Below are 27,050 nucleotides of genomic sequence, written 5' to 3' on the forward strand. Positions count from 1 at the left end.
AATAAAGCAAAACAAAGCATAGCATAATAAAACACAACAAAGCATAGCATAGCATAGCATAACAAAACACAACATAGCATAACAAATCAAAGCTTATTATAGCATAACAAAGCATAGCATAACAAAACGTAGCATAACAAAACGTAGCATAACAAAACGTAGCATAACAAAACGTAGCATAACAAAACGTAGCATAACAAAACATAGCATAGCAAAACATAGCATAGCAAAACATAGCATAGCAAAACATAGCATAGCAAAACATAGCAAAACAAAGCAGATCATAATAAAACACAACAAAGCCTAGCATAACGAAACATAGCTTAGCATAACAAAGCATAGCAAAACACAACAAAACAGCATAGCATAACAAAACAGCATAGGATAGCAAAACTAAATATAGCATAGGATAGCAAAACTAAATATAGCATAGCATAACAAAACAAAGCATAGGATAGCAAAACAAAACCTAGCATAACAAAACATAGCATAACATAACAAAACGTAACATAACAAAACGTAACATAACAAAACGTAGCATAACAAAACACAACAACACATAGCATAACAAAACATAGCAAAGCACAACAAAATATAGCATAGCATAGCAAAACATAGTATAGCAAAACAAAATATATAATAGCATAGCAAAGCATAGCATGCCAAACACAACAAAATATAGCATAGCATAACAAAACATAGCATAGCATAACATAGTTTAGCATAACATAGCATAGCAAAACATAGCATAACAAAACATAGCATAACAAAACACAGCATAGCATAACAAATCAAAGCATAGGATAGCAAAGCATCGCATAGCATAGCATAACAAAACATAGCATAGCATAACATAGTTTAGCATAACTAAGTATAGCATAGCAAAACATAGCATAACAAAACATAGCATGACAAAACACAGCATAGCATAACAAATCAAAGCATAGGATAGCAAAGCATTGCATAGCATAGCATAACAAAACATAGTGTAGCATAACATACTTTAGCCTAACGAAGCATAGCATAGCAAAACATAGCATAACAAAACATAGCATAACAAAACACAGCATAGCATAACAAATCAAAGCATAGGATAGCAAAGCATCGCATAGCATAGCATAACAAAACATAGCATAGCATAACATAGTTTAGCATAACTAAGCATAGCATAGCAAAACATAGCATAACAAAACATAGCATAACAAAACACAGCATAGCATAACAAATCAAAGCATAGGATAGCAAAGCATCGCATAGCATAGCATAACAAAACATAGTGTAGCATAACAAAGCATAGCATAGCAAAACCTAGCATAGCATAACAAAACATAGCATACCATAACAAAACATAGCATAGCATAACAAAACATAGCATAGCATAACAAAACACAGCATAGCATAACAAAACACAGCATAGCATAACAAACCAAAGCATAGGATAGCAAAACATAGCATAGCAAAACATAGCATAGCATACAGCATCACTCAGCACCACCACAGCATCACTCAGGGGCACCGCAACATCACTATGCGCTACCACAGCATCACTGAACGCCACAACATCACTCGTTCGCCATCACAACATCACTCCGCGCCACCACAGCATCAATCTGTGCTGCCATTCAACAACAACTGGTTCAAATATGTTCTCTCAATCTTTCAAGCTTTATTACAAATGTAACAAAAAGATGTTAATATTTCACTTCTGTTCTTGGATTTTCGTCACAATAAAATACACTGAACATAATCTTCACAAAAGTTTAAGCTATTGCCATTATAAATTACAATAACTTTTATTTAAGTATTAATTATTTAAAAAAATTAAAAGCCATTGTTATTTGTAATACAAAATGCATGTAAGTTATAACTATTGGCATTGTAAATGCCAAAGCTATTAATTTAGCTATTTTCAAAAACAAAACATAAATAAAAAATGTGTCATTTACAATACCAAAAGCTCAAACATTCCTAATGCGAGACCTATTGCATTGCAAATACTTGTTTTTATAGGAGAGTTAATCCATTATCTGTGATACTCATGAGTAGTATTCATAAGAGAACTGCTTTGGGTTGTATTTCACAATTATGTAAGCATTATATATTGAATGCCAGTTGTGAGCGATGCTCTTTTAGGCCACATTGTTTGCCATCCCATTTGTTGAAACCAGGTGATGTCATTCTGTCCCCACCTCATACAGACTTGTGCCTGGTAATTTGTTCCTAAGGAAATGTGAATGAACGTGATAACTGAGTAAACTTAATTGGGCCCTGCATATTACCACAGCCTACCTTCTATCACATGTTGTACTGCATGTTTTAAGTATTCATCTACAGCTCAGAAAGCATCTGCTTAAGGACTGAGGAGGAGAGAGGTAAAATAAGATGCTCAAGATGGATAGGCATCTATAGCTCCCTGGCATCACACAATGTTAGGCTTTACTTTCAGTTGCTGGGCTGTCCAGGTCAGGAAACTCATTTTTGAATAGTAAAGGACGCTGGGGACAAGGGCCTTAGCATAGAAGTACAGCACCCTGATACAAACATTTTTAAAGCATCTGATATTCATTATATGAATTATTGACTTTGTTAAACCCAATGGGCATCTGGTTTGGTGATAGGAGTGGCAGTTTCTATAGAACATCACTTTCCCTACTGATCTCTTTCTTTTTGCTTGGCAGTCAAGGACACTGATGGGTGGACGTTCAGAACGGAATGAGTACTTGCTTCTTCACGCATTTCATGAGAACAACTTCATTGTACCTGATAAACCTAGTTTTAAGAAGCCCCTTCAGAATATGGTAGGTTTTAATTGTATAAACTGGTTTACATTTTGATGCTGTTCTTTATAAGCAAGGCCATTATAGAAGAATGATATAACATCTACTGTATGCATTTTCCCAGGATACAAACATGTTTTGGAACGTGTCTTGAAATGTATGTAGAATGGTCTGAATCATTTGTGCAGAATTTCGAATTCAAAGGATCTCTGTAAATGTTTTCCTGAATGTTTTATGAAACTTTATTTGCAGGTGTCCAGGGAAATATCAGTGAATTTCACATCTATAAGCATTTCTGCTGAATTCTAGCAACTCTGTTAAAATGTACATATAAAAATTAATTTTATATTTCCAGGCAGTAGAGTGGAGGGAATAGGGCACTACCATGTGAGAAGTTGGCCTAGTATATGCTATCGCCTACTTAAAGTGGGCACCTTGCACCAGTCCAAACAACCCTTATGGTGATTTAAGAGGTCAAAGATAACCTAAGAAAGCTATCCAATTGGTAGCTGTGGAGAGCAGCCTTCAGGCTTAGTCTTGAAGGAATGTTAAGCAGCTTGTTTTACCAGAATGCAACCTTATAGCATTGGTTAAATGAAAGGAGAACCGCACAGTAGTTATACAAATATGTAATATTAATATAACACTCTCTAGTATGACACAGTATCTTCTACACTAAGATAATCACAAAGCACAAAATACTGTTGCACAGAAACAATAGTAAATGGCACTAATAGACAGTGGGCTCGAGTCAAGACCGTGTATAGAGGTTGTAGAATCGCTGGGACCCCAAGGAACCACCCAAGATGAGTAAGTAGGGACCCCATGGAGAGCGGGTGCAGTGTGGGAACACGACTGCGTGCTTTGTACAATTCTATGGGGAAGTTGTGGTTGAAGTTTTAAAGTTTAAGGACCCTTCACAGTGGACTTGGAAGAAAACCCATGGAAGTTAGGAGGTTGGAGAGCCACCCCACCGTGGATACCGTAGTACCAGAGTTACCTATCCCAGGGGAGCTGGGTGCATATGTCTGAAGTGGCATTGGAAACTGCAGTCCATCTCAATGGAGGACTTTGAAGAAGAGCTGATGCTGGAACGAAGGAAAGTGTCTGCTGGAATCCAAAGGTAGATTCTTGTCGAAGAGTACCTGAAAGCAGAGGGACAGAGTCTGGGTCCCACCAGGGGCTCAGTAAACCAATGCCCACCGATGTCGGGTGCTTCAGGTGTGTTGATGGAGTTATTAACTCTGCAGCTAAGGGCACCAGAAGACGACGAAGACAAACAGGAGCCGGATACGAGCTGTCCCACAAAGGATGTCTAGTGCTGAGGGGTCCGTGTCTGGCGGGAGCACCAACAAGCCTTGGCAATGGCAACCCTCGCAGAATATCAAAGAAGGTTACGGGTCGAACCAGCAAGGTCCAGGAGACTCCCCAAACACAAGGGAGTCTGGGCAAGCCTGGAGCAACCAGGGGAGCCTAAGAAAAGCAAAGTTGACCCTCGAATGGACCCACTGGCGGGAAGCAAAAGAGTCTCGAGAGGACCTCGAGTGATTTCACCAAACATCAGCCCACGGAGCACTTGTTGCGAGGCGGCCAGAGTTCTTGGTATGGATTGGTGCCAGAAGTTAGGGCTACTCTGAGCCCAATGCACTTGCTCGGGAAACGCCAACAAGCATATGCATTTGCAAATTAACGAGGTGCACAGGGGTACAGCTATTGCAGCCCGCACAAGGGATTCTGGCCTCAAACTTGGTAAGAGGGCAGCTCGGACCGTGAGGGACATAGAAACCCACCTCCTGTGTTGCTGGAGGCTTCGGAGTCCATAGGAGCTCAGGAGCAGCATACCGGTCAGTTATGATGTGGTGCCTGCCGATGCAGGGGAGTGACTACTTCACTCCAAGGGAGATATCTTCGGTTGTCCTTGATGCTCCACCGGTCCTGCACGGAGCCTGTATGGCACACTGGCACAGACGATGCTTCAGACTGAGTGTTAAACAAAATTGGTCCCAAACGAAGTCCAGAGTGTCCAGACGGTCGAAGCTCAGTGATTCCTGGTTTAGAATCTTGTCCTCGTCGAATCTAGGGTCCTACAGCCAGGTAATCCCTTTTGTACCCACGGAAGAGGATTGGACAGGTTCAGGGAAATCCTCCCAGGGAAGGGTCAAGACCGTCAAGAGGTTACTCCCATGTCCTTTTTCCAGTTTTGCGCCAGAGCTTGAGCCAACAGCTCCCTTACTGGTTTGAACTGGACTATGCACAGGGATACCAAATGTGCCCCTCATGCAGACTTTTGGTTGCTGGCAAGCGAACCAACCCAGCTCTAATACACTAAATCCTGTCTGGGAGGTGGTCACATCTCGTTGTGACAGGGTGCCTATTGTTCCACCTTCCTCTGCTCGAGCTTGGCTCAGCAGCAGGAGGGTGGAAATGTGTCTCTGGTCAGCAGCAACCATTTGTGTTGCCCGGGATTAGTTGGCTGGTGCCGGGAGCACCAGGGATCCAACAAAACTCGCTTCTGAGGGTGGATTCCTACCTGCCACACCAGTTACCGGTGTGGGGGTTCCACAATGCTTGACACCAAACATGAAAGGGTTAGTTTCAGTTGTTCTAGAGTTGGTCATCACGCGGTCGCATGATGCCACTCTGTATGTCGTAAATGGCTGCTGCACAAACAACCTGGGAGAATGGACTCTGTAGGCTGCAGGGGTGTTCTGCTCAAGCAGTGGCACCCTCTCTCTTATAATCAGGCACCCTGCCTTCAGGATTGTCAAGGCCTGCTACAGGGGTGACTTATAGGTTTTAAGTGTAGTGACCCTTCGATATATAATTAACCTATATCTTAAGTAGTGCATGCACCAATTTACACATGCTGGAATGGCAGGCCTGTAGGTTACATTTTGCATGGCCTCTCATGGGTGGCATAATATATGCTTCAGCCCATGGGAGGCCTCTGGTGTACCTATGCCCTGGGTGCATGGGTACCATATACTAGGGACTGACATGGGTACTCCATATCCAATCTGAAGTGTACCCAAGTACATGACATAACAGTTTAGGGAGAAGGCAGGTAGACTGGGGTCCTGATTGGCAGGATCCCAGTCAGACTAGTCAAAAACATTCCACATTTAGCAAAACGTGGGGGTGATAAGCAGATCCTACTTTCCTACATACCATTATTTAAAAACGTCTAGGTACTCAATTTTCAGGAATACTGAACTGTTGAGAGTATTTGCGGCACAAGATTGCTATCTTTGGATTTCGTTTTTTTAACAATGTCATGTCTACAAATATTTGTTAATTCTGTGTACATTTTGATAGTCACTACAACAAATTTTGAAAAGAGAGCGTACATTTTTCATCATAACAAAATGCACTTCTTAAACCCCTTTTCCTGAGCCAGATTTATTTGGTGTGACACTTTGCCATTCCTCTACTCGACAGCTGACTGCATTGGGACTGAAAAAAGGTCCTAACTATTGTTACAAAGCTTTAATTCTATTAAGGACTCCAAGGCAAGGATAATGCTTCAACTTTCCCCACTTTATTAACCAGCAGCCATTAAAAGAATGTATCAACATTAAAACTACGTTTCCCATAAGTCCTTAGGAAAAAAGGCAAACCATTCATCCAATCACAACTGAGCATGTCCTCCCAACATTCCTCAGGGACGCTCTATCGTCCTCTTTTTTCCTTTCCTTCGAGAAATCATGTCAATCTTCATCATGACCATTATACATATTCATCAAAGTACAGGATCAAATGTAGTCCATATCGGGCTGGTTTAACAATTCCTTTAAAAGAGGATGGGCTAATCCTCGCCTTTGATTCCTTCGTAGAATTGAAATTTTTTGTTATGATAGCTAGGACATTTTACATTCTATGTCTGGACCGAAGGTGAGAATTAGGCTAGTTTAAAGATTTTCCAACTCCAGGGATTCCCAGATTCGTAACGGGTTTGAAGTATAACCTTTTGAAGATGGAATCGAAGGACCAATCTGCTGCATTTAGGATGACCTCCAAACAAGTTTCCTATGAAAAAACTTTGTAGGCATAGCCCCCTCCTTCTGCATAGCCCATTGGACCCATCTAGCAATGGTAGGGAAAGTAACTGCTTTGAGGTTTTGTGAGAGCAGTGAGTAATTGTCTTTCACATGTAGGACGTATATCTGTGGTAGCCTCATAAACCTTCAGTGCTCTACCCACACACAACTTTGGAACATCTGAGAAAGCTGGGTATGACACAATTTTTGAATTTGATTTTATTCTACTGGTAATATTAAATCACTCCGTCCGGAATGAATACTCTACCTGTCAAATCCACTCTCACATTCGATACTCTGCGACAGGAAATCAAACAAAACAGAATGGTCAATTTCGCCGACATCTGTTTTCTGGACAGGTACTTCTATGAAAGTCATGATTTGAATAGGCGCAAATTTTATTAACATCCCACTAAGTGTATTTTCGGGGTTTCGGAGGTACAGACAATCTTAATTCCCCAGAGAAGTTTACAAACTAGAGGATGTTCTCTGTCCAGGTTCCAATCAAATAGCATGTGGCCAAACAAAATGGCCAATCTAAAGGTGTTTATCTATGAGCCAGACCCCCTGAAGCCAAGGCTGCCAGGAAATTCAGAATGCTGACAATGGCTGTCCCCATGGTATCCAATTGGCATTGACACCAACCCCTCACTGTAACCAGGCAGAGCAGTATCTTTTAGTTGTGCTATCTACCCAAGACCTGGCAAGTCATGCAGCAACTTCCGTAGAAATCCCTGGGACTTTCCAACGCTCCCTGTAATCCGCAATGCGACTGAGAGAACAGAACGCACATGTGCCAAATGATGTGCATTCCCTTGGGGATCCCGGAGGAGATCCTGAAATAGGGGTAGTGTGATTGGAAAATCCCAAGACAGTTCAATCAGATATGGAAACTAGACTTGAGATCTCCAAAACAGGGTATTTAGCACTAGGCCCGCTGTCGCTGAACCCGTGTATCTGAAAGAGACACGTTAGTGATAGATTCCTTACCTTAGAATATCCCCAGGCGTCAGACTGGGTCTGGAAACATTTGCGTAGCAGTACCCTTGCGCGTCGGTAGGAGTCGTCTGTGGCTCCGCGTCCGTCGTGGGCGCCATGATGACGTCGTCGGAGTGCTTAGACGACGCCTCCGCGTACTGACGTCAGTTTTAATTTTTTCCCCGCCAGCCAGCGCACATCTGGAAAGAGCAGTTACCCAAGTCAATTTTTGACTAACTTTTTGGATCAATTTTTGATCATTCCTCGAAGTCTAACGACTCCGATCGGTGCCGTAGGGATGCCTGGCTTTAAGCACTGTGATGAGTGCGACCGCACGATGTCGGTCACGGACCCTCACCACCTGTGTTTAACTTGTCTAGGCGTCGACCACGACGACAAGGCCTGCTCCGACTGCCGGGCCCTCTCTTCGAAAGCCAGGCGGGAGCGATCCCGCAGGCGACTCGAACTCCGGCAGTCGGCCCCGCGCCGCGTGAGGTCCCGGTCCCAGGGGAGGTCGAGGGACAGGTCGCGGGGACGGAGCCACCATAGCTCCGGGAGTCGGCACCACTCCTCTGGGTCGAAGTTGTCAGGTAAGAAGCACAAGAAGTCGAAGAGGCGTCATCGCTCTTCTGACTACCCTCGACGCTTGCGCGACGCGGCCGGGGGTTCGGGTGACACCGGCCACGCGGCTCCTTCGGAGTCGCGGGCGTCACGTTCCGCCCCACACCCTCCGATCCCTGGGCGGGACGCGACGCCGAAGGAGATTGAGCGCTTCCTCATGGCCATGAGGTCCCTTTCTCCTCCGGCCGGCTCCGCGGCGCCTCCGGGCCCAGCGGACCCGTCTGGGGCCCCGGCGCCGCAGGCCCCCACAGTACCGACGCCACCGGCGCCTTCGGGCCCGGCGCCGCAGGTTCAAGCGGCCAGACGCCGCCGGCGCCTTCGGGCCCGATGCCGCGGGACACCGCTGGACCTTCCTCGGGCTCTGGATCGTCACCGGTGGAACTTACGACCCCCCCCGGCGTCGGTCCGTCAGGTGTCGCCTCCGGCGCCATCCTCGGGCGGCGCTGCCCCCGATTCCTTCTTTTCTCCGGTTCAGACGTTGGAGCGGCACCGCTGGGCGCCGCATCCAACGCTGTTTGGAGATTTTCACTTCTACGAGCCGGCCCCATTAATTGAAAACCCTGAGTATCAGGAGATGGGTGATGAGGAGGATTGGGAGGGGTCTGAGGACCCTCTGACCAGGGAGTGTCCATCTCAGGAGGACTGGACAGGAGACCTTGGGGATGCCAGTGGCCTGGACACCTCTCCAGACACTGGCTTTGTCTCACCTCCTACCGTGGCTACGGAGGAACGTGGCCAGACGTCACCGCCCGGCCCCGGCCGACCCAGCTTTCCTGTCCACCCACCCCACCCCGAGAGCCTGGTCATCCAGGCCTACAATTCCCAGACCGCATTCCCGTCGGCTCCGCCGGACAGGGAATCCAAGAGGTACGAACAGTTCGGGAAAAAGATCTTCTCCTCTCTTAGTCTGGGACTGCGGTCTTCCAACACCGCATGCCTCTTGGGCCGCTACCCCCACTCTCTGTGGGAGACGGTTGCGGAAGTGCTGCCAGAGTGTCCGTTGGAGGTACGGGCCAAACTCGGCCAAGCCCTTGTGGAGGGCCGAGATGCAGCCAGATATTCTATCCGGTGTGGGCTGGATACCACCGACTCACTGGGCAGAGAGATGGCAATGACGGTGGCGGTTAGGCGCCACGCCTGGTTGAGGTCCACCAACTTTTCGGCCGATGTCCAAAGTACACTGATGGACATGCCGTTCGATGGCCGTCGCCTTTTTGCTGACAAGGCAGACCATGCGCTTGAGCGATTTAAGGACTCCAGGGCTACGACCAAGTCCTTGGGCCTCTCGGCCCCGCGCCATCAAACGGGTGCCTTTCGCTCCTTTCGTGGCCAAGGAAGGGGCGCCCCCACACGTGCCGCCAGCCACACGCCGCAGACTAACTTCCAGTGCGGTGGCGGCCGTGGAAATCGCCGTGGAGGCGGTCGGGGACAACGACGAGGCCAGTCCACACCCTCCCCCGCAGCATCCGCCTCTAAACCCTCCTAATCCGTGCTTTTCGGCCCATGTGACGCCAGTGGGGGGGCAGGGTTTGCCATCACCACTCTCACTGGCACACTGTCACTTCGGACAGGTGGGTGCTGCAGATCGTCCGAAGGGGCTACTCCCTCCCCTTCGAGACTCCTCAAGCCATGCCACCGCAACACCACCGCGTATCGGGGGATCATTTGTGGCTTCTCCAGGAGGAAGTGTCGGCCCTCTTGGCCAAGGGGGCAATCAAGCGCGTTCCTGGGCCAAAAGTAGGACGTGGTTGCTACTCCCACTACTTCCTGGTACCCAAGAAGGGCAAAGGGGGCCTACGCCCTATCTTGGACCTAAGGAACGTCAACGGCTTCCTCCGGAAGGAGAAGTTCAAGATGCTGACTCTGGCTCAGGTCTTAGCTGCCCTGGACCCAGGAGACTGGATGGTAGCGTTGGACTTGCAGGACGCTTATTTCCACATCCCTGTCCTGCCGGCCCACCGGCGCTACCTGCGGTTCACGGTAGGCCACGAGCACTTTCAGTTTACCGTGCTCCCCTTCGGCCTTACCAGCGCCCCACAGGTGTTCACGAAGGTGATGGCGGTGGTCGCAGCTCATCTGCGCAGGTTAGGGTGTGAGAAGTTGGCCTGATATGCAGTGCTCACTATTCTAGTGATCACTATGTATCAGTCTAAACAACCCTTATTGATGATTGGTTGTAAGTCAACCGTAGACCAGCTATCCTAGTAGCATGGACAAGAGCAGTCTTTAGGCTAGACTCTAGAGGGCGTGTTAAGCCAGCTGTTATACCATCACATATACCCCTTGAACACCAAGTGAAAGGACACCACACAAGGTGTTATGAAAATAAAAGGATATTTATTTAGAACACAACAACCCTGGACTCTTTATGAGGACAGGGTGCTAAGCACAATACAAAGCTCTTACGAAAATACTTTAAGTCGCACAAATTACACAAATGCCCGAGGGGCACGAAAAACCATATACTCTAAAAGTGGGATGCGAAATTACTAGCAGGTTGTTGGACAGGCCACATGAAGGGCCACTCTCCCCCGGCCCGACCAGGCCCGAGCCCGGTCACGCAGGTACCACCCACCACCATTACACGTCCTCCGTCCCCTCCGGGACCCCTACCCTCGACCATGTCGACCTCGTGGGCCTGATCCACTGCCGGCCTGCGCGCCCATCCTGGGCGCCATCTTGGACACTCCACCACGAGGCCGCCTGGCCCCAGATCGACCTCAACCCTGGGCCTGGCCAGGTCTCAGACATCCCGGCACCACCATCCACCCAGGAGGTGAGCGGGCTACTTGGCAAGTCACTGGGGGAAAGAGGTGTCGATGGCTCTCCCCCGCCAGGTGCCGCTCGCCCATCGCCTCCCCGGGCGCTGGCTCCACCCCCCTGCTGGGTGTCTGGACTCCCTCATCCCGGACCTCCCGACCTCCAAGTGCGAGGGTCCGGACATCAAAGGGCACCAGCCCTATAACTGGGGCAGCTCCAGAGCAGGAAGGAGTTGTATCTTGGAGTCGAGAGACGCAGAGAAGAACTCATCCTTGACGGACTACTGGCGCTGCCATAGCTCTGTCTCGTGCACCATCGTCTTGCCTGCTGGCGCTGCCGCAACCTTCGTAACCTTCATATCCTTCATCGTCGTCGGGACCTGCTGGCGTGGCCGCGGACCGTTTGCATTCACCATCTTCACCGGGACCTGCTGGCTCCGCCGCGGACCGTCGTTTCCTTCGTCCATCTCGGGACCTGCTGGCTCCGCCGCGGCCCGATCATCTAGAACGCCGAGCTCGAGGATTGAGAGCTAGTTTCATCTTTTGGTAACAAGACTGTCCCGCTACCCTTTTCCCAAGCCAGAGACCAGAACCGAGGGGACCCCTGAGTCCAGACCTCCTTGTACCATTCCATCGTAACCTTAAAGAATTGCCTATAAAGTCTCGTTGAACTTTACCCTTGTGTGGTGTCAGTCTGTGGGGGGGAAGTTACTTGTCTGTACGATCGCTGGAGACGGCTCTCCCCGGAGACCTCTCCCCTTATCCTCGGCCGACCCTCCCGGTCCGTCTAACATTGGTGGCCAGCGGCGCGATCCGAATCACCGCATAACCGTACAGAGAGTAGCTCACCCCACGGCGAATCACGATGTCAACTAAAGAAAGCGGATCAACGGAGAAATTCCAGATGGAGAAATTGGACGAGTACAGCCATCGTGAACTAAAACAGTTCTGCATCGAACTAGGTATCGCTACCACCGGACTAAGTACCAAAGACGATTTTAAGCAGGCCCTAGAATCTTGGGCAGAAACCGGGGCTGCCGGAACCTCGGATCAAAGCATCGCAGCAAAAACCACCACGGCCCCCGAGGAGCAAAGAAAGGGTCTCTCGCAAGACGAGATCCAGGAACGAGAGAAAACCCGACTACACGAGCTGGAAATGGCCCGGCTCAAAATGGACATTGAACTTAAATTGGCCGAACAAAAAATCAACTTAGAGCACCTGCGTCTCCGAGAAGAAAGAGAGGAGAAACAGAGACAAAGGGAGCTCGAGGAAAAGAAACTGGCATATGAGCATGAGCGGAAACTAGCTGAGATCGACCTACGCAAGCAGAATAAAGAAGTAGGGGTGTCCGAGCAACCCCACACCCCAGGGGCAACAGAGAAAAAGGTACACATCCCCAAGGATGTCGTCCGAGAGTACTTCCGAGAGGACGACATCCAGCAATGGTTTAAGGCCTATGAAATCGCTATGACTGCACACCGGATCGATAGAAGCGATTGGGGAGCCGGTCTATGGGGGAGATTCCTCAATGAGGGCCGCGACGCCCTGCTGCAACTCCCGGACCACCAGATGACCTCCTATGACCATATGAAAGCTGCACTCCTCACCCGCTATGGCCTCACACCCGAGATGTACCGTCAGAGGTTCCGAGACTGCACCCGCATCCCGGGTACAACTTGGGTGGACTATGTAAACTACTTTAGCCGAGCCTTCGAAGGCTGGATCAAAGGAAGCAAGGTCACAACCTACGAACAACTGTTCAATCTTATGGTCTGGGAGCATCTGTCGAACAATTGCTTCATTGAACTCCGCCAGCACCTCCTCGACAGCAAGTTAACGGATCCCCGGCAGCTCGCAGCCGAAGCTGACCGGTGGGAAATCACCAGAGTGGGTCGAAATGGGTCCTACGAACAAAACCGGAACAACAGTGGTCAACACCGTCCCCGAGGAGGAGGAGGAGGCCAAGGACGCGGAAGAGACAACGTTCCGGTCGCCCCCGCTACCAGCACCACCCCCCCCGGCCAACCGGGGCAGCACCCCGGCGCGACCGGGATATCGAGCCAATGTTACGTGCCATCGATGCCAACGAATCGGACACTATGCAAACGACCCAAACTGCCCCCAGTACCAGAGCCCAAGACCCCGCCAAGTAGCCGCTGCTGCTCTGGGGGAGGAACAGATCTCAGAAGAACAGGAGGAATATGAACAGGAACACCAAGAATGGGAGCCAGCCGCCATGGCTCTAGCCTGCTTAGGGGGGAGAGACATGGTTCCGCGGGTCCCCCTACCCGCTAACACCCAGAAGTACAGCCAATGGGTGAGCATCAATGGACGCCGGGCCGAAGCCCTTCGTGACACTGGGGCCAGTGTAACAGCCGTCCGCTGTCACCTGGTGACCCCAGAACAATATCTACCGAACATTCTCTGCCCTGTACGTTCAGCCGATAACTCGGAAAGTCTTTGTCGGATGGCCTGCGTCCCCTTCGAATGGGGAGGGGTCTCCGGCATGTTAAAGGTAACGGTCCGAGACGATGCCCCCGTAGACTGCCTCCTGGGGAATGACCTTGAAAGCTCTCCGTGGGCAGCCGTAGAACGAAGAGAACACCTGGGGATGTTAGGCGTCCCGGACTGGGCGTGCGTCACCACCCGGTCCATGGCCGCCCGTGCCAACCCCCGCCCAGAGGAACCCGAATGGCCGGCGCCACCGCCTCCGGTCGCCCCAGCCGAAACCACCGACCGTGACGTCCCCCCAGAACCAGCTCAACCTCCAGACCTCGCTAACATCGACCAGTGGCCTCAAGAGGGGGGGCCCACGCAAGAACAATTTCGCCAAGAACAGAAGACCTGTCCCTCCCTCGAGGGACTCCGCCAACAAGCGCTCGCCCAAAGTGCAGGGGATACCTCCGGAACGCACTGGGTCTACTGGGACAATGAACTGCTGTACAGTGAGCAAAGAATCGCGGAGCTGGGGGCTAGCCGAGTACTGGTGGTGCCCCTCCGTTTTAGAGACTTTCTGCTAAACCTGGCCCACGATGTCCCCCTGGCGGGACACCTGGGTCAAGATGAAACCTATAGTCGTCTGGTGACCCACTTCTTCTGGCCCAAAATGAGGAACGATGTACACCAGCATTGCCGATCTTGCCCCACGTGCCAAGCCAGTGGAAAGAGCGGCCGCAAACTAAAAGCCCCCCTGCAACCTTTTCCCGTGGTCACCACCCCGTTCGAGAGGGTCGGGATAGACATCGTGGGACCCCTGGACCCGCGCACCAAACAAGGCCATCGATTCATCCTGGTGCTAGTGGACCACGCCACCCGCTACCCCGAGGCTGTTCCCCTGCGAACTGTGACAGCCCCGGTAGTCGGCCGGGCTCTGTTGGGGATCTTCTCCCGTGTGGGCTTCCCCCGAGAAGTCGTCAGCGACAGAGGCACGAACTTTATTTCTAAATATATGAAGTCCCTCTGGCAACAGTGCGGGGTTACCTACCGATTCACGACCCCCTATCACCCTCAAGGAAACGGACTCGTTGAGCGGTTCAACCGCACACTCAAAGGGATGATCGGGGGGTTGGAAGAGCCCCTCCGTCGCCAGTGGGACGTGCTGCTGCCGTGCCTCCTCTTCGCCTATCGAGAGGTTCCCCAGAAGTCCCTGGGCTTCAGCCCGTTTGAACTACTATATGGACACCCAGTGCGGGGGCCGCTCAGCCTAGTCAAGGAAGGCTGGGAGATGCCCCCTCTAAAGAACCCACCAGATGTTTTCCGATACCTCCTAACCCTCCGCAACCAGACCCGGCGGTTCAGAGAGCTGGCAAAAGCCAACCTAGAGGCCAGTCAAGAGGACATGAAAAAGTGGTATGACCGGAATGCCTCCTCCATCGAATTTGAACCTGGGCAACAAGTATGGGTGATGTCCCCCACCGAACCCTGCGCCCTGCAAGACAAGTGGACAGGGCCCTTCAAGGTAGTCGAGCGCAAGGGTCCTGCCACCTATCTCATCGACATGGAATCTCCCCGGAACCCCCTCCGGGTCCTCCACGCTAACAGACTGAAACCCCACTTTGTGCGTTCAGAACTCAGCCTCCTGATGGCCACAGACAATGGGGCTGAAGAGGACTCCGAGCCCCTCCCTGACCTCCTACGGACTCAGGAGAAAGACGGCTCCGTGGATGGGGTCCGACTCTCGGAGGCCCTCACCCGAGAGCAACACCAGGAGTGTCGAGTCCTCCTGTCACAGTTCGCCAGCCTGTTCTCCCTCGCCCCAGGTGTCACTTCCTGGTGTGTGCACGATGTGGACACAGGGGACAGCCCCCCTATCCGCCACCAGGCCTACCGCGTGCCAGATCGGGTACGGGCCTGCATCCAGGAAGAGGTGGCAAGAATGCTCACGCTCGGGGTCATCGAGCCCTCAGACAGCCCCTGGGCCAGCCCTGTAGTACTGGTCCCCAAAGCAGCCGCTCCCGGCACCACACCAGAACTCCGGTTCTGCGTCGACTACCGGGGCTTGAATGCGGTCACCCGAACAGACGCACATCCTATCCCCCGGGCAGATGAACTAATCGACCGCATGGGAGCTGCTCGCTACCTCAGTATTTTCGACCTGACGGCGGGCTACTGGCAAATCGGCCTCACACCCCGGGCCCAAGAACGTTCTGCCTTTTCCACCCCCGATGGCCATTACCATTTCAAGGTCATGCCCTTTGGCATGAAGAATGCCCCAGCAACCTTTCAGCGGCTCGTCAATCAAGTCCTGGCGGGGCTCGAAGGGTTCAGCGCCGCCTACCTAGATGACATCGCTGTATACAGCCACCATTGGACCGAGCACCTCCGCCACCTCCGAGCCGTGCTACAAGCCCTTCAGCGAGCTGGCCTCACGATCAAGGCCAGCAAATGTCAAATTGGTCAAGGGTCTGTAACCTACCTCGGACACCAGGTGGGAAGCGGCCTGGTGGCCCCTCTGCAGCTCAAAATTGCCGCCATCCAGTCCTGGCAGCCCCCCATCACCCAGACCGAGGTACGAGCCTTCCTGGGCCTCACGGGCTACTACCGAAGGTTCGTGAAAGACTATGGTACTATAGTGGGTCCCCTCACGGAACTCACGTCAAAAAATCAACCCAAGGCAGTCAACTGGACCCCAGAGTGTCAAACAGCATTCGAACAATTGAAAGCCGCCATGTGTTCCGCCCCCGTGCTCCAGGCCCCCGACTACAGCCGGGAGTTCGTCGTCCAGACGGATGCCTCCGACCATGGCATCGGGGCAGTCCTGTCTCAAGTGAACACCGAAGGCCTTGATCAGCCAGTGGCCTTCATCAGCAGGCGACTCCTACCACGAGAACAACGCTGGAGCACCATTGAGAGGGAGGCCTTCGCCGTGGTATGGGCCCTCAAGAAACTCCGGCCCTACCTCTTTGGCACACACTTTCGGGTGCAGACCGACCACCGACCCCTGCAGTGGCTGATGCAGATGCGGGGAGAAAACCCGAAGTTACTACGTTGGTCCATCTCCCTCCAAGGGATGGACTTCACAGTTGAACATCGGCCTGGGCCAGATCACGCCAACGCGGATGGCCTCTCCCGGTTCTTCCGCCTCGACGAGGAGAGTCCCCAAGAGGATGGGTAACTCTCCCCGCCTTCAGCTGGGGGGGACGCATGTTGGACAGGCCACATGAAGGGCCACTCTCCCCCGGCCCGACCAGGCCCGAGCCCGGTCACGCAGGTACCACCCACCACCATTACACGTCCTCCGTCCCCTCCGGGACCCCTACCCTCGACCATGTCGACCTCGTGGGCCTGATCCACTGCCGGCCTGCGCGCCCATCCTGGGCGCCATCTTGGACACTCCACCACGAGGCCGCCTGGCCCCAGATCGACCTCAACCCTGGGCCTGGCCAGGTCTCAGACATCCCGGCACCACCATCCACCCAGGAGGTGAGCGGGCTACTTGGCAAGTCACTGGGGGAAAGAGGTGTCGATGGCTCTCCCCCGCCAGGTGCCGCTCGCCCATCGCCTCCCCGGGCGCTGGCTCCACCCCCCTGCTGGGTGTCTGGACTCCCTCATCCCGGACCTCCCGACCTCCAAGTGCGAGGGTCCGGACATCAAAGGGCACCAGCCCTATAACTGGGGCAGCTCCAGAGCAGGAAGGAGTTGTATCTTGGAGTCGAGAGACGCAGAGAAGAACTCATCCTTGACGGACTACTGGCGCTGCCATAGCTCTGTCTCGTGCACCATCGTCTTGCCTGCTGGCGCTGCCGCAACCTTCGTAACCTTCATATCCTTCATCGTCGTCGGGACCTGCTGGCGTGGCCGCGGACCGTTTGCATTCACCATCTTCACCGGGACCTGCTGGCTCCGCCGCGGACCGTCGTTTCCTTCGTCCATCTCGGGACCTGCTGGCTCCGCCGCGGCCCGATCATCTAGAACGCCGAGCTCGAGGATTGAGAGCTAGTTTCATCTTTTGGTAACAAGACTGTCCCGCTACCCTTTTCCCAAGCCAGAGACCAGAACCGAGGGGACCCCTGAGTCCAGACCTCCTTGTACCATTCCATCGTAACCTTAAAGAATTGCCTATAAAGTCTCGTTGAACTTTACCCTTGTGTGGTGTCCGTCTGTGGGGGGGAAGTTACTTGTCTGTACGATCGCTGGAGACGGCTCTCCCCGGAGACCTCTCCCCTTATCCTCGGCCGACCCTCCCGGTCCGTCTAACACAGGTAAGTACTACTCTAATAGGCTTTAGGATCGCTAGGACTGGACTACTGAACCTTCAGATTACTAGCAGGAGGCCTAGGGAGATCGGGTGCAGAGTGTGCACTCTCTCGCGGGATGCGGGACAAAGTCTATGGGTGCTAGATTTCGTAAAGTTAGTGTTATCGGACGAATCAGACTAGGTAGAGCTGAAACGTAAAAGGATCTGAACCTTTGGATAGTTAAGCTATGCTGGAGCACCGAAATGCTGAGGTTACCTAGCCCAGGGGTTGCGGCTGTATAGGTTTGAAAAGACGTCGGGAATCCTCGTTGCAGTCTATGGGGCCTGAAAGAAGAAGTTGCTGGCAGGCGACCAGTGAAGAGATTCGGAGGGATCCAAGCCTGGATCGGTGATGGAGGATACCTGTAAGCAGAGGGGACCAAGTTCTGAATCACTAGCCAGTGATTAGATGGGCACCAGGATGGCACCGGATGGAGTCACCTCGACCAGGTGAGTGGGCGATGCTGGGCTCTGCAGTCTCTCGGACCAGGAGGCGTTGTCGGCGACCAGGATGGAGGTGCGAGCTGTGCCACGACGTCGCTGGACTCAGGATTGGGGCAACAAGTCTTGGCAAATGCAAGCCCACGCGGTGGACTAAAAATGGCGTCTGGAGTGGACCAGGAGGGTCTTGGGTGCTCCTCTGTTGGAGGGTAGCAAGGGCCAGTCTGGAGCAACCAGACCAGCGGTGTTGTCGTCGTGGTGCGTCATCAAGAGGGCTACCAGCCAGCAGGCAAGTAGCCGGACAACGCGGTGAGCAGCAAAGAGCAGAAGGGCCCCACGCAGATCTCGTGGATGCTGGGGGGCTGGACTTCGGTGCTGGAGCTGCTCAGGGTTAGGGCTTCTCAAACCCCAAAGCACTCACTCGAGGGTCCCTCGGCGGTCGTGCTGGATAAGCGTCGTGCAGTTCTGAAGATGGCCGGTCCCTCGAGGTCTTGTCACACCCACGGATCTCAGATGGGCTGATGATGTAGGTAGAGGTCAGAGGTGCCAGGGAAGCCGGGTCTCGTCGTGCTGGTCGGTCTTATTCCTGAGGAAGGACGTTCAGCAAACCGCAGTGTTCTTAGTGGTGCCCGCAGATGCAGGGTGACTACTCCTTAGTCACAAGGGAGAAATCTTGAGAAGAAGTCTTGAGTTCCTTTCGTAGAAAGTAGTTTCAGGATTCAAAGATGATCTAATTTGGAAGGGTCCCCGCTCCCACCTTTATACTAAAGAAAGGGGCTGGTACGGGACTAGGTCCTGCCCATGGGTGGGACCAGGAAGGGGGGTGGTTACACCCCTCTCCCATGCCAGACTTTCCCCAGATCAGGGGCTGGTGTGCCCCTGGAACTGGTTCTAGCCGGCCTATGCATAGTGAGCACCGGGGTGCCACTTGCAGTCACCTTCCTCTAAAGCCCTGCCTACCCAGGATACACAAAACCCTGTCTGGGATGGTGCTAGCACCGCCCCTGACAGGAAACCCTTTGTGCAAGCTCTCCTCGCTGGAAGGACTCCCAGCAGCAGGAGGTCAGACTTGTGTCTGTGGTGGCAGCATCCATTTTGTGATGCTGAGGCTCGAGTTAACTTTAACCGGGGTTCACAGTTAAATACATGTCGTGTCCCTCTAGAAGGGTGGAATGCTAACCCCGTCGCCAGAATTGGCGAGGGGTTAGTATTCCAATTCGTATTACACCTTACTCGACATGTTTTGATAAAGCGATACCAGAGTTGGCATATAACCGCGAGGATTATAATGCACTAAAGAGTATATGGTATAGCGTTATCATGGAACAGCTATTAGGACTTGCTTCCGCCAGCTGCAAACGGGCTCAACTCATGCCAGAGCACCATCTCACATGGTTCCAAGCACTCTGCCTTCAGGATTGTTAAGGCCTGCCATAGGAGTGACTGATAGGAATCTATGTGTCCATTTTAGGGTTAGATATAGCTATACTATATCTAAAGCAAAGGGTGATTACACCACCTTGCCCCAGCTGTCGTGCAGCCAGTTGTGTCAGATTTAGTTGGCCAGCCAGGGGTGGCATAATACATGCTGCAGCCCCTGGTAGGCCCTGGGTACACCTATGCCCTAAGTACACCTATGCCCTGAGTTACAGGGTCTGATAAGGTGGCCCAGTACCAATTGGTAAATGCACCTAAGGTACATGGAATCCATTTTACAGAGAGAGCAGTAGGCCTGGGGCCCTGAATAGCAGGGTCCCAGGTCAACTAAGTCAGAAAACCAGCAAAACACTAGGCAAAAAGTTGGGGGCAACCATAGTCGGGTATCCACCCTCCTACAAGGGGTGTCGGTCTTTCTTTACCTCGACGACTGGTTGTTGAAGGCGGGCTCGCCCCAGACAGTAGTCAGCCACCTCCAGACTACGGCCGATCTCCTGCACCTGCTGGGGTTCTCCTTCAATGTGCCGAAGTCACACCTGCACCCCTCTCAGAAGCTCCTTTTCATCGGAGCAGTTCTCGACTCGGCGCAGGTTCGGGTTTATCCACCCGAACAGCGGGTTCGGGATATACAGGCTTTGATTCCAATCTTCCAGCCTTTATCCCGAGTTTCGGTCAGGTTGACGCTGCGGCTTCTGGGGCTGATGGCTTTCTGCATCCTTCTGGTGCATCACGCCCATTGGCGGATGCGGGCTCTGCAGTGGGACCTGAAGTTTCAGTGGGCACAGCATCAGGGCAACCTGTCAGACCATGTCCTGATCTCGGAGGGCACTGCGAGACAGCTGCATTGGTGGCTCACGGACCGCAATTGGGTCAGCGGCAGATCCCTCTCCCTTCCCCAACCGGAGCACGTAATTGTGACGGACGCGTCCCTCCAGGGCTGGGGAGGCCACATGGGAGAGGCGGAGATCAGAGGCCTCTGGTCTCCGGCGGAGTCCCGGCTCCATATCAACCTTTTGGAGCTGCGGGCGATTCGTCTAGCACTGAAGGCAGTCCTCCCCTCTGTCCGGGGGAGTGTAGTGCAGGTGTTCACGGAACACACCACCGCCATGTGGTACTGCAACAAACAGGGCGGGGTGAGGTCGTGGCCCCTCTGCCAGGAGGCTCTGCGCCTCTGGCAATGGCTGGAACATCAGGGCGTGACTCTGGTGGTTCAACACCTGTCAGGTTCTCTGAATGCCAGGGCGGACGAACTCCGCTGCCGGTGCATGATGGATCACGAATGGCATCTGAACTCTGACGTGGCGCAAGGTCTCTTTCTGCAATGGGGAGAGCCTTGGTTAGATCTATTCGCCACCGAAGAGAACGCGCAATGTCATCAGTTCTGCGCGTTGGAATTTCCAAGGCGGCACTCGCTCGGAGACGCTTTTCGTCGCGAGTGGAGTTGCGATCTGTTGTACGCCTTTCCGCCTATACCACTTCTGCCCAGAGTGCTGAAGATCAGGCGCGACCGGGCACAAGTTATCCTTGTGGCTCCGGACTGGGCAAGAAGGTACTGGTATTCCGAGCTACTCAGTATGTCAGTCGATCCCCCGGTTCGTCTGCCTCTTCAGGAGAACCTTCTGTCGCAGCAGCAGGGGACGGTCCTCCACCCGAACCTGTCCAGTCTCCACCTCCATGCTTGGAGATTGAGCGGTGACAGTTGAGGCCATTTGACTTGCCTCCTGAAGTCTGTGACATCATTCTGGCAGCCAGGCGTCCCTCCACAAAGTCGGTATACGCCTGCAGGTGGAACAGATTTGTGGCATCGTGCACAGCAAAGGCTGTGGATCCTCTTTCTGCCCCTCTTTCTGAGGTTCTTCTCTTCCTTCTTTCTCTTGCCCAGCAGGGCTCTGCTCTGGGCACTATCAAGGGCTACCTTTCTGCCCTTTCAGCCTTCTTAAGGCTACCTGATCAGCCTTCTTTGTTCAAGTCCCCCATTGTTAACAGATTCTTGAAGGGCATCACTCATATGTTCCCTCCGGTTCCCTTTGTGATGCCTCAGTGGGACTTGAACCTGGTTCTTACCTTTCTGATGTGCGCTCCCTTTGAGCCACTTCACAACTGTCCTCTATGCCTTCTTACGTTGAAGACAGCCTTCCTGGTAGCCATCACCTCTGCCAGGAGAGTGAGTGAGCTCCAGGCTCTATCTTGTAAACCTCCTTTCCTTTCAGTCCATCCGGACAAGGTTGTGTTAAGGACAAGACCTTCTTTCCTACCCAAGGTGGTCACGGCCTTCCACATTGGGCAATCCATTACCTTGCCCACCTTCTTTCCGCCTCCGCATCCCTCAAGAGAGGAAGAGAAGCTCCACCGTCTGGACCCAAAACGTGCGCTCTTGTTCTATCTGGATCGCACACGCCAGTTCCGGGTGGATGACCAACTCTTTGTTGGTTACGTGGGCGCTAAGAAGGGGACAGCGGTGCACAAACGCACCATCTCGCGGTGGATCATCGTGTGTATCCAGACGTGTTACTCCTTGGCAAAGAAGGAACCCCCTGTTGGGCTGAGGGCTCATTCCACTCGAGCCACAGCGACTACGACTGCTTTGGGCCAAGGTGTGCCCTTGCAGGACATTTGCCAGGCGGCTACGCGGGCCTCGCTGCACACGTTTGCAAAACATTGCCTGGACAGTCAAGTTCGGAGGGATGGCTTCTTTGGCCGTTCCGTCCTCCAGGACTTTCTGGTGTGATAATTGGTTCGTAGACCCACCACCGGCGTTGGTATTGCTGTGGTATCTATTCTAAGGTAAGGAATCTATCACTAACGTGTCTTTCAGATGCACAAGTTACTACTTGTGTAACGATATATCTGTAAGAGACATTAGTTAGTGATAGATTCCTTACCGACCCACCCATCCTCCACGTTCTGCGAACCGACATCTAGGGTTAAGGTCATCCCCTTTCAGGGCCCTAGTTTCAAGGCACCAGTGTTGGTTTTTGGCATAGCTCTGCGTTTCTGGCGCGGAAAAGCTGTGTCTAAGAACTGACGTCAGCACGCGGAGGTGGCATCTAAGTACTCCGACGACGTCATCACGGCGCCCACGACGGACGCGGAGCCGCAGACGACACCTACCGACGCGCAAGGGTACTGCTAGACAAAAGTTTCCGGATCCAGTCTGACGCCTGGGGATATTCTAAGGTAAGGAATCTATCACTAACTAATGTCTCTTACAGATATATCGTTACACAAGTAGTAACTTGTGCGAACAGTCTGCTAATCATTGCGAACGGGGGAAAGGCATACCCCCTCTACTCGCTACAATCCTGGAGAAATGCATCGGTCACTACTGCGTTGGGATCTGGTCGCCAGCTGCAGTACCTCTCTAATTGACGATCCAGTTGGGAGGCAAAGAGGTTGATGGTAAAGGGGCCCCACCGGATTTGAATGTCGTGGAACACCCATAGGTGAAGCTTCCAGAGACTGGCATCCTGCCAATGACTGGAGTGCCAATCTGCCACCTGATTGGAGGCACCCGAGGGATGTTCTGCCAATATTGATATTTGGTTGGTCAGACAATAGTTCCAAAGGGTGCGATCAAGTTTGCTGAGTCTTAAATCTCATTCCCCGAAGATGGTTGATGGTAGTGGACTGATGCTACTTTGTCCATCTAGAGGAGGACACAACAGTGGGTTCTCTTTGGTCCAACAGTTCACAGCAAAAGAGCCTGCCACTAGTTTCAAGCAGTTATATGAAGAGCCTGCTGTGCAGATGACCATTTTCTTCCTGTTCAGAATTCCCCTCAGAGTGCTTCTCAACCTGAACCGCTGGCGTCCGATTCTGTCACTTTATCAGGTTGGGAGCCAAAGATGGAACAGCCATTCCTATCCTCCATATAGGGAGATACAGCATTGTAGTTCCTCTGAAAGGGGGATGGATTGTAAGTGAGACCCCACTGCAAATGAAAAATCTTTAGATGCTGCAGCGCCCGGTAATTCAATGGGCCTGTAAAGATGGCATGTATTGATGACGATAGAAGAACTACTACATTGGCTAAGTGCCGGAAGGAAATCATAGGTCTGGCCAGAGTCCTCCTAAGTTTGTTTTATTTTGTAAAGTTTGCGAGTTGGAAGACTTTAAGTGACCTTGACTGAATCCACCTCCCCCAGAAAAGGAGTGTTTTGAGAAAGGGTCAGGGATGACTGCTCATTGACCACGAAGCCAAGAGATACCAACAGATCCATGGTCAGATACCTTGGGCATAGATTCAAGATTAGGATATTGTCGAGGTAGACTATCAAACTTTATGCCAGAGCTCTCAAAATGCTCGACCACAGGTTTCATCACCTTGGCAAAACACCACAGAGCGGAAGACAGGCCGAAAGGAAGGGAGGTAAACTTGAATATCATAGACCTCAATTGAAACCGCAGAAATGGTATGTGGGAGGAAAGATGGGGATCGTAAAATAGGCATCTTTGAGCTTCCCTCCAGTCCTGAGCTTGCAGCACATCCCTGAGAAGATGGATACCCTCCATCTTAAAGTGGAGATAGACCAACCACTCATTGAATCCCCTCAGGTTGAAGATGGGGCACTGGCCTAATTTTTTTCTCTAGAGGTTTCTAACAAAGCTGTTGAGGTGTAGGGTATTGAAACAAAGCTGGACAGTGTTGCAGTCCACAAGTGTCAACTGGTCGGGAGGGAAAGACAGGGGACTGGGACGGACTGGTTGGTTCAGAGAACAGTAGAATTCTATATGGAAACCTCTGATCATCTGAAGGACCCCCGCATTTGTCGTAGGAGTCTCCCAATTGTGAAAGAAATCCCTCAAACTGCCCTTAATGTTGATCTCTTCAGAGCTTTCTACACTCACCTTGAGGGGTATTTTAGGAACCGTTGCCCCTTCCTCTTGCACCCAGTTGACGCGGATAGGTCCTGGTGGGGTAGAGCTTGCTGAATTTGGACGGATCTTGCTGTTGCCCTCGGCAAGAGTCTTTACCTTTTAAAGGTTGCTTGGATAAAAGCTCAGCCCGTTGAGTGCCCCCTAGCATGACCGGCAAAAACACGAGACTTAAAGATTCGTTTGATAGTCTCGGTTTTATCCAGAGAATTGAAGATATTTGCAAACTTGCCTAACTCTGATGAATGGATGACCAAAGAGATTGCCCTCTGAAATAGGACCCGCCTTTGAAGTAGAGAGTTCATCTAGCTTTGGGTCAGTTTTAATCAAGAGAGACCTACCACGCTCTGTGGTGGATATCGCACAGTTTGCGTTCCCCAAAAGTATTCTGGCCCTTTGAGCCCAGCTCGACAAGGCGTTGGGGGAAACCAAGGAGCTGGATGCTTTGGCATCCTTGGCCATGCCCAGGATTTTGAACTGGGGCCCTACATCTACTAGCTTATCTTGGCATCATCACAAAGTATAATACTTATCTTTTTTGGGCTCTCACAATATTCGCCAAAAAAAGTAGCCATCTTGGTATCAATCTCAGGGGTGAGGGCTGCTTTACCCTCCAAAGCACTGACACTTTCCTCATGTTCTCTTATCCTGGTCAGAAGCGAGAAGTTGTTTTTTAAATCTGTTATTGTGGTTTTTAAATCTGTGAATATTCTTTTTAAATGTATTGACTGCACCGAATAGACTGCACTGAATTGAATTGAGGGGAGCATACTGAGCGGTGTTTAAGGCTTAGGGGAATTTTCGTTCTTGGCTAACTTCAGGTCAATGTTCTAGTCCTTTTGTGTACGCTGACGCACACTTCCGCAGAATCGGCTTCAAATTGAGCCGACAACGCAGCTGCACTGTGACACTTTCCTCATGCTCTCTGATCCTGGTCAGAAGCGAGAAGTTGCTTTTTAAATCGATGTTATTGTAGTTTTTAAATGTGTGAATATTCTTTTTAAATTTATTGACTGCACTAAATAGACTGGATTGAATTGAGGGAGGTATACTGAGCCGTGTTTAACGCTCAGGGGAATTTTCGTTCTAGGCTAACTTCAGGTCAGTGTTCTAGTCCTTTTGTGGAAAGTCAATGGAATATCCCTGGAAAAACTGCTTCACTGTTTAGCTAATGTTACTACCTTCTATTTGCATCCCATTCATCCAACACACATTATTCAAAAGATACGTCAAGTTAAAGTTTCCACACTAGAATGTAACATTTACAATCTTTTATTTAAAAGATAGGATGAACAAATATCCTTCGCAGGTCAGTTTAAAATTTCAGAAAAAGGTTCCTGAAAGCATATCTAATAAAACATCAATTTAAAAAAACATTGCACGTTTCACTTCATGACATTTGAACAAAATTGTCCACAAAATCTCAAACTATAGGCACAGTCAAATAAATACATTAGCAAAATCCGCATCATTGAATCAAAACACATTACATTTATCTACAAAACCCCCCTTCAAATGGTAGCTTTAGATGTTTGTGCTACACCATTGCCTGATCCAATCGCCTTCTAACTTTTAAATCTGGGAATCACAGTATCAAGAATTCATGAATATCTGATTTTCCCTAAGCTCCACTTGGATTCTATATTGAACCAACTGCGTCGACGCGTTTCGGTGTTGACCCCCTGGATGCGGGAACACCTTCTTCAGGACAAAGCGGTTGTTTATTGGGGTTACCGTCTTCCAAAATTAGAAATCCGTCTCTGGATAGGAGTGTCAAGAATGTTATTTTGGCACCATAGTATGATCCTTCTTTCTATGCCTACTGGTTTTCTAGTTGATGGGAACCTTTGGATTGTTTGAACAGGTCGGGCAGTATTTATCTTATGGCCTTTCTTGTTCTTCACTGATTCCATTCCATTATAGATGTCTGGTCCTGGAATCTTTTCAAGTTAAAACATCTGTTTCAATGAGGGATAGAAGTGAACTTGAACTCGCTCCACTCTGGTATGTCTCACTTTTTTTGAACTGGATATGTTCTCTTGTATCGTGGGTTCTCTCTTCTGCCTCGTTTTCTCGGTCCTTTTGTGGACCCTGAAGTGCATTTCCGCAGAATCGGCTTCAAATTGAGCCGATGACGCTTCTGCGGACGCGTGCAGCGGGTGCGCCAAAGTAAAGCCCGTCTGCGCCAGGACGGGGCTAGGGGCCAGAACCCCCGTCCAATCCATTTCAGACAACTATTGCTACACCAGGGAGCAGCTCCTCAGGATGGAAGGTGAAACAATGAATAGGTGTGCACACACTATGACTTTGGAAGAAGGAAAGTCTTCTTGCCCTGTTTGTAACTTTAATTTTAAGCCTTTTCATATTACCCCCTCTTTGGTAACTGAA

General features: G+C 51.1%; 1 protein-coding gene across 1 annotated transcript in view; it reads left to right on the forward strand.

The window, feature by feature from the left end:
- The window catches only part of POLA1 (DNA polymerase alpha 1, catalytic subunit), a 2,033,948-nt gene that overhangs the window by 682,021 nt on the left and 1,324,877 nt on the right, over positions 1-27,050 (forward strand). The window contains exon 22 of the mRNA XM_086934515.1: positions 2,679-2,798. Within this exon, the coding sequence (XP_086790641.1) occupies positions 2,679-2,798 (120 nt within the window). The remainder of the gene's footprint in view (positions 1-2,678; positions 2,799-27,050) is intronic.

This window comes from Lissotriton vulgaris, chromosome 8 (assembly GCF_964263255.1).
Source record: "Lissotriton vulgaris chromosome 8, aLisVul1.2, whole genome shotgun sequence".
Classification (NCBI taxonomy): Eukaryota; Metazoa; Chordata; class Amphibia; order Caudata; family Salamandridae; genus Lissotriton; species Lissotriton vulgaris.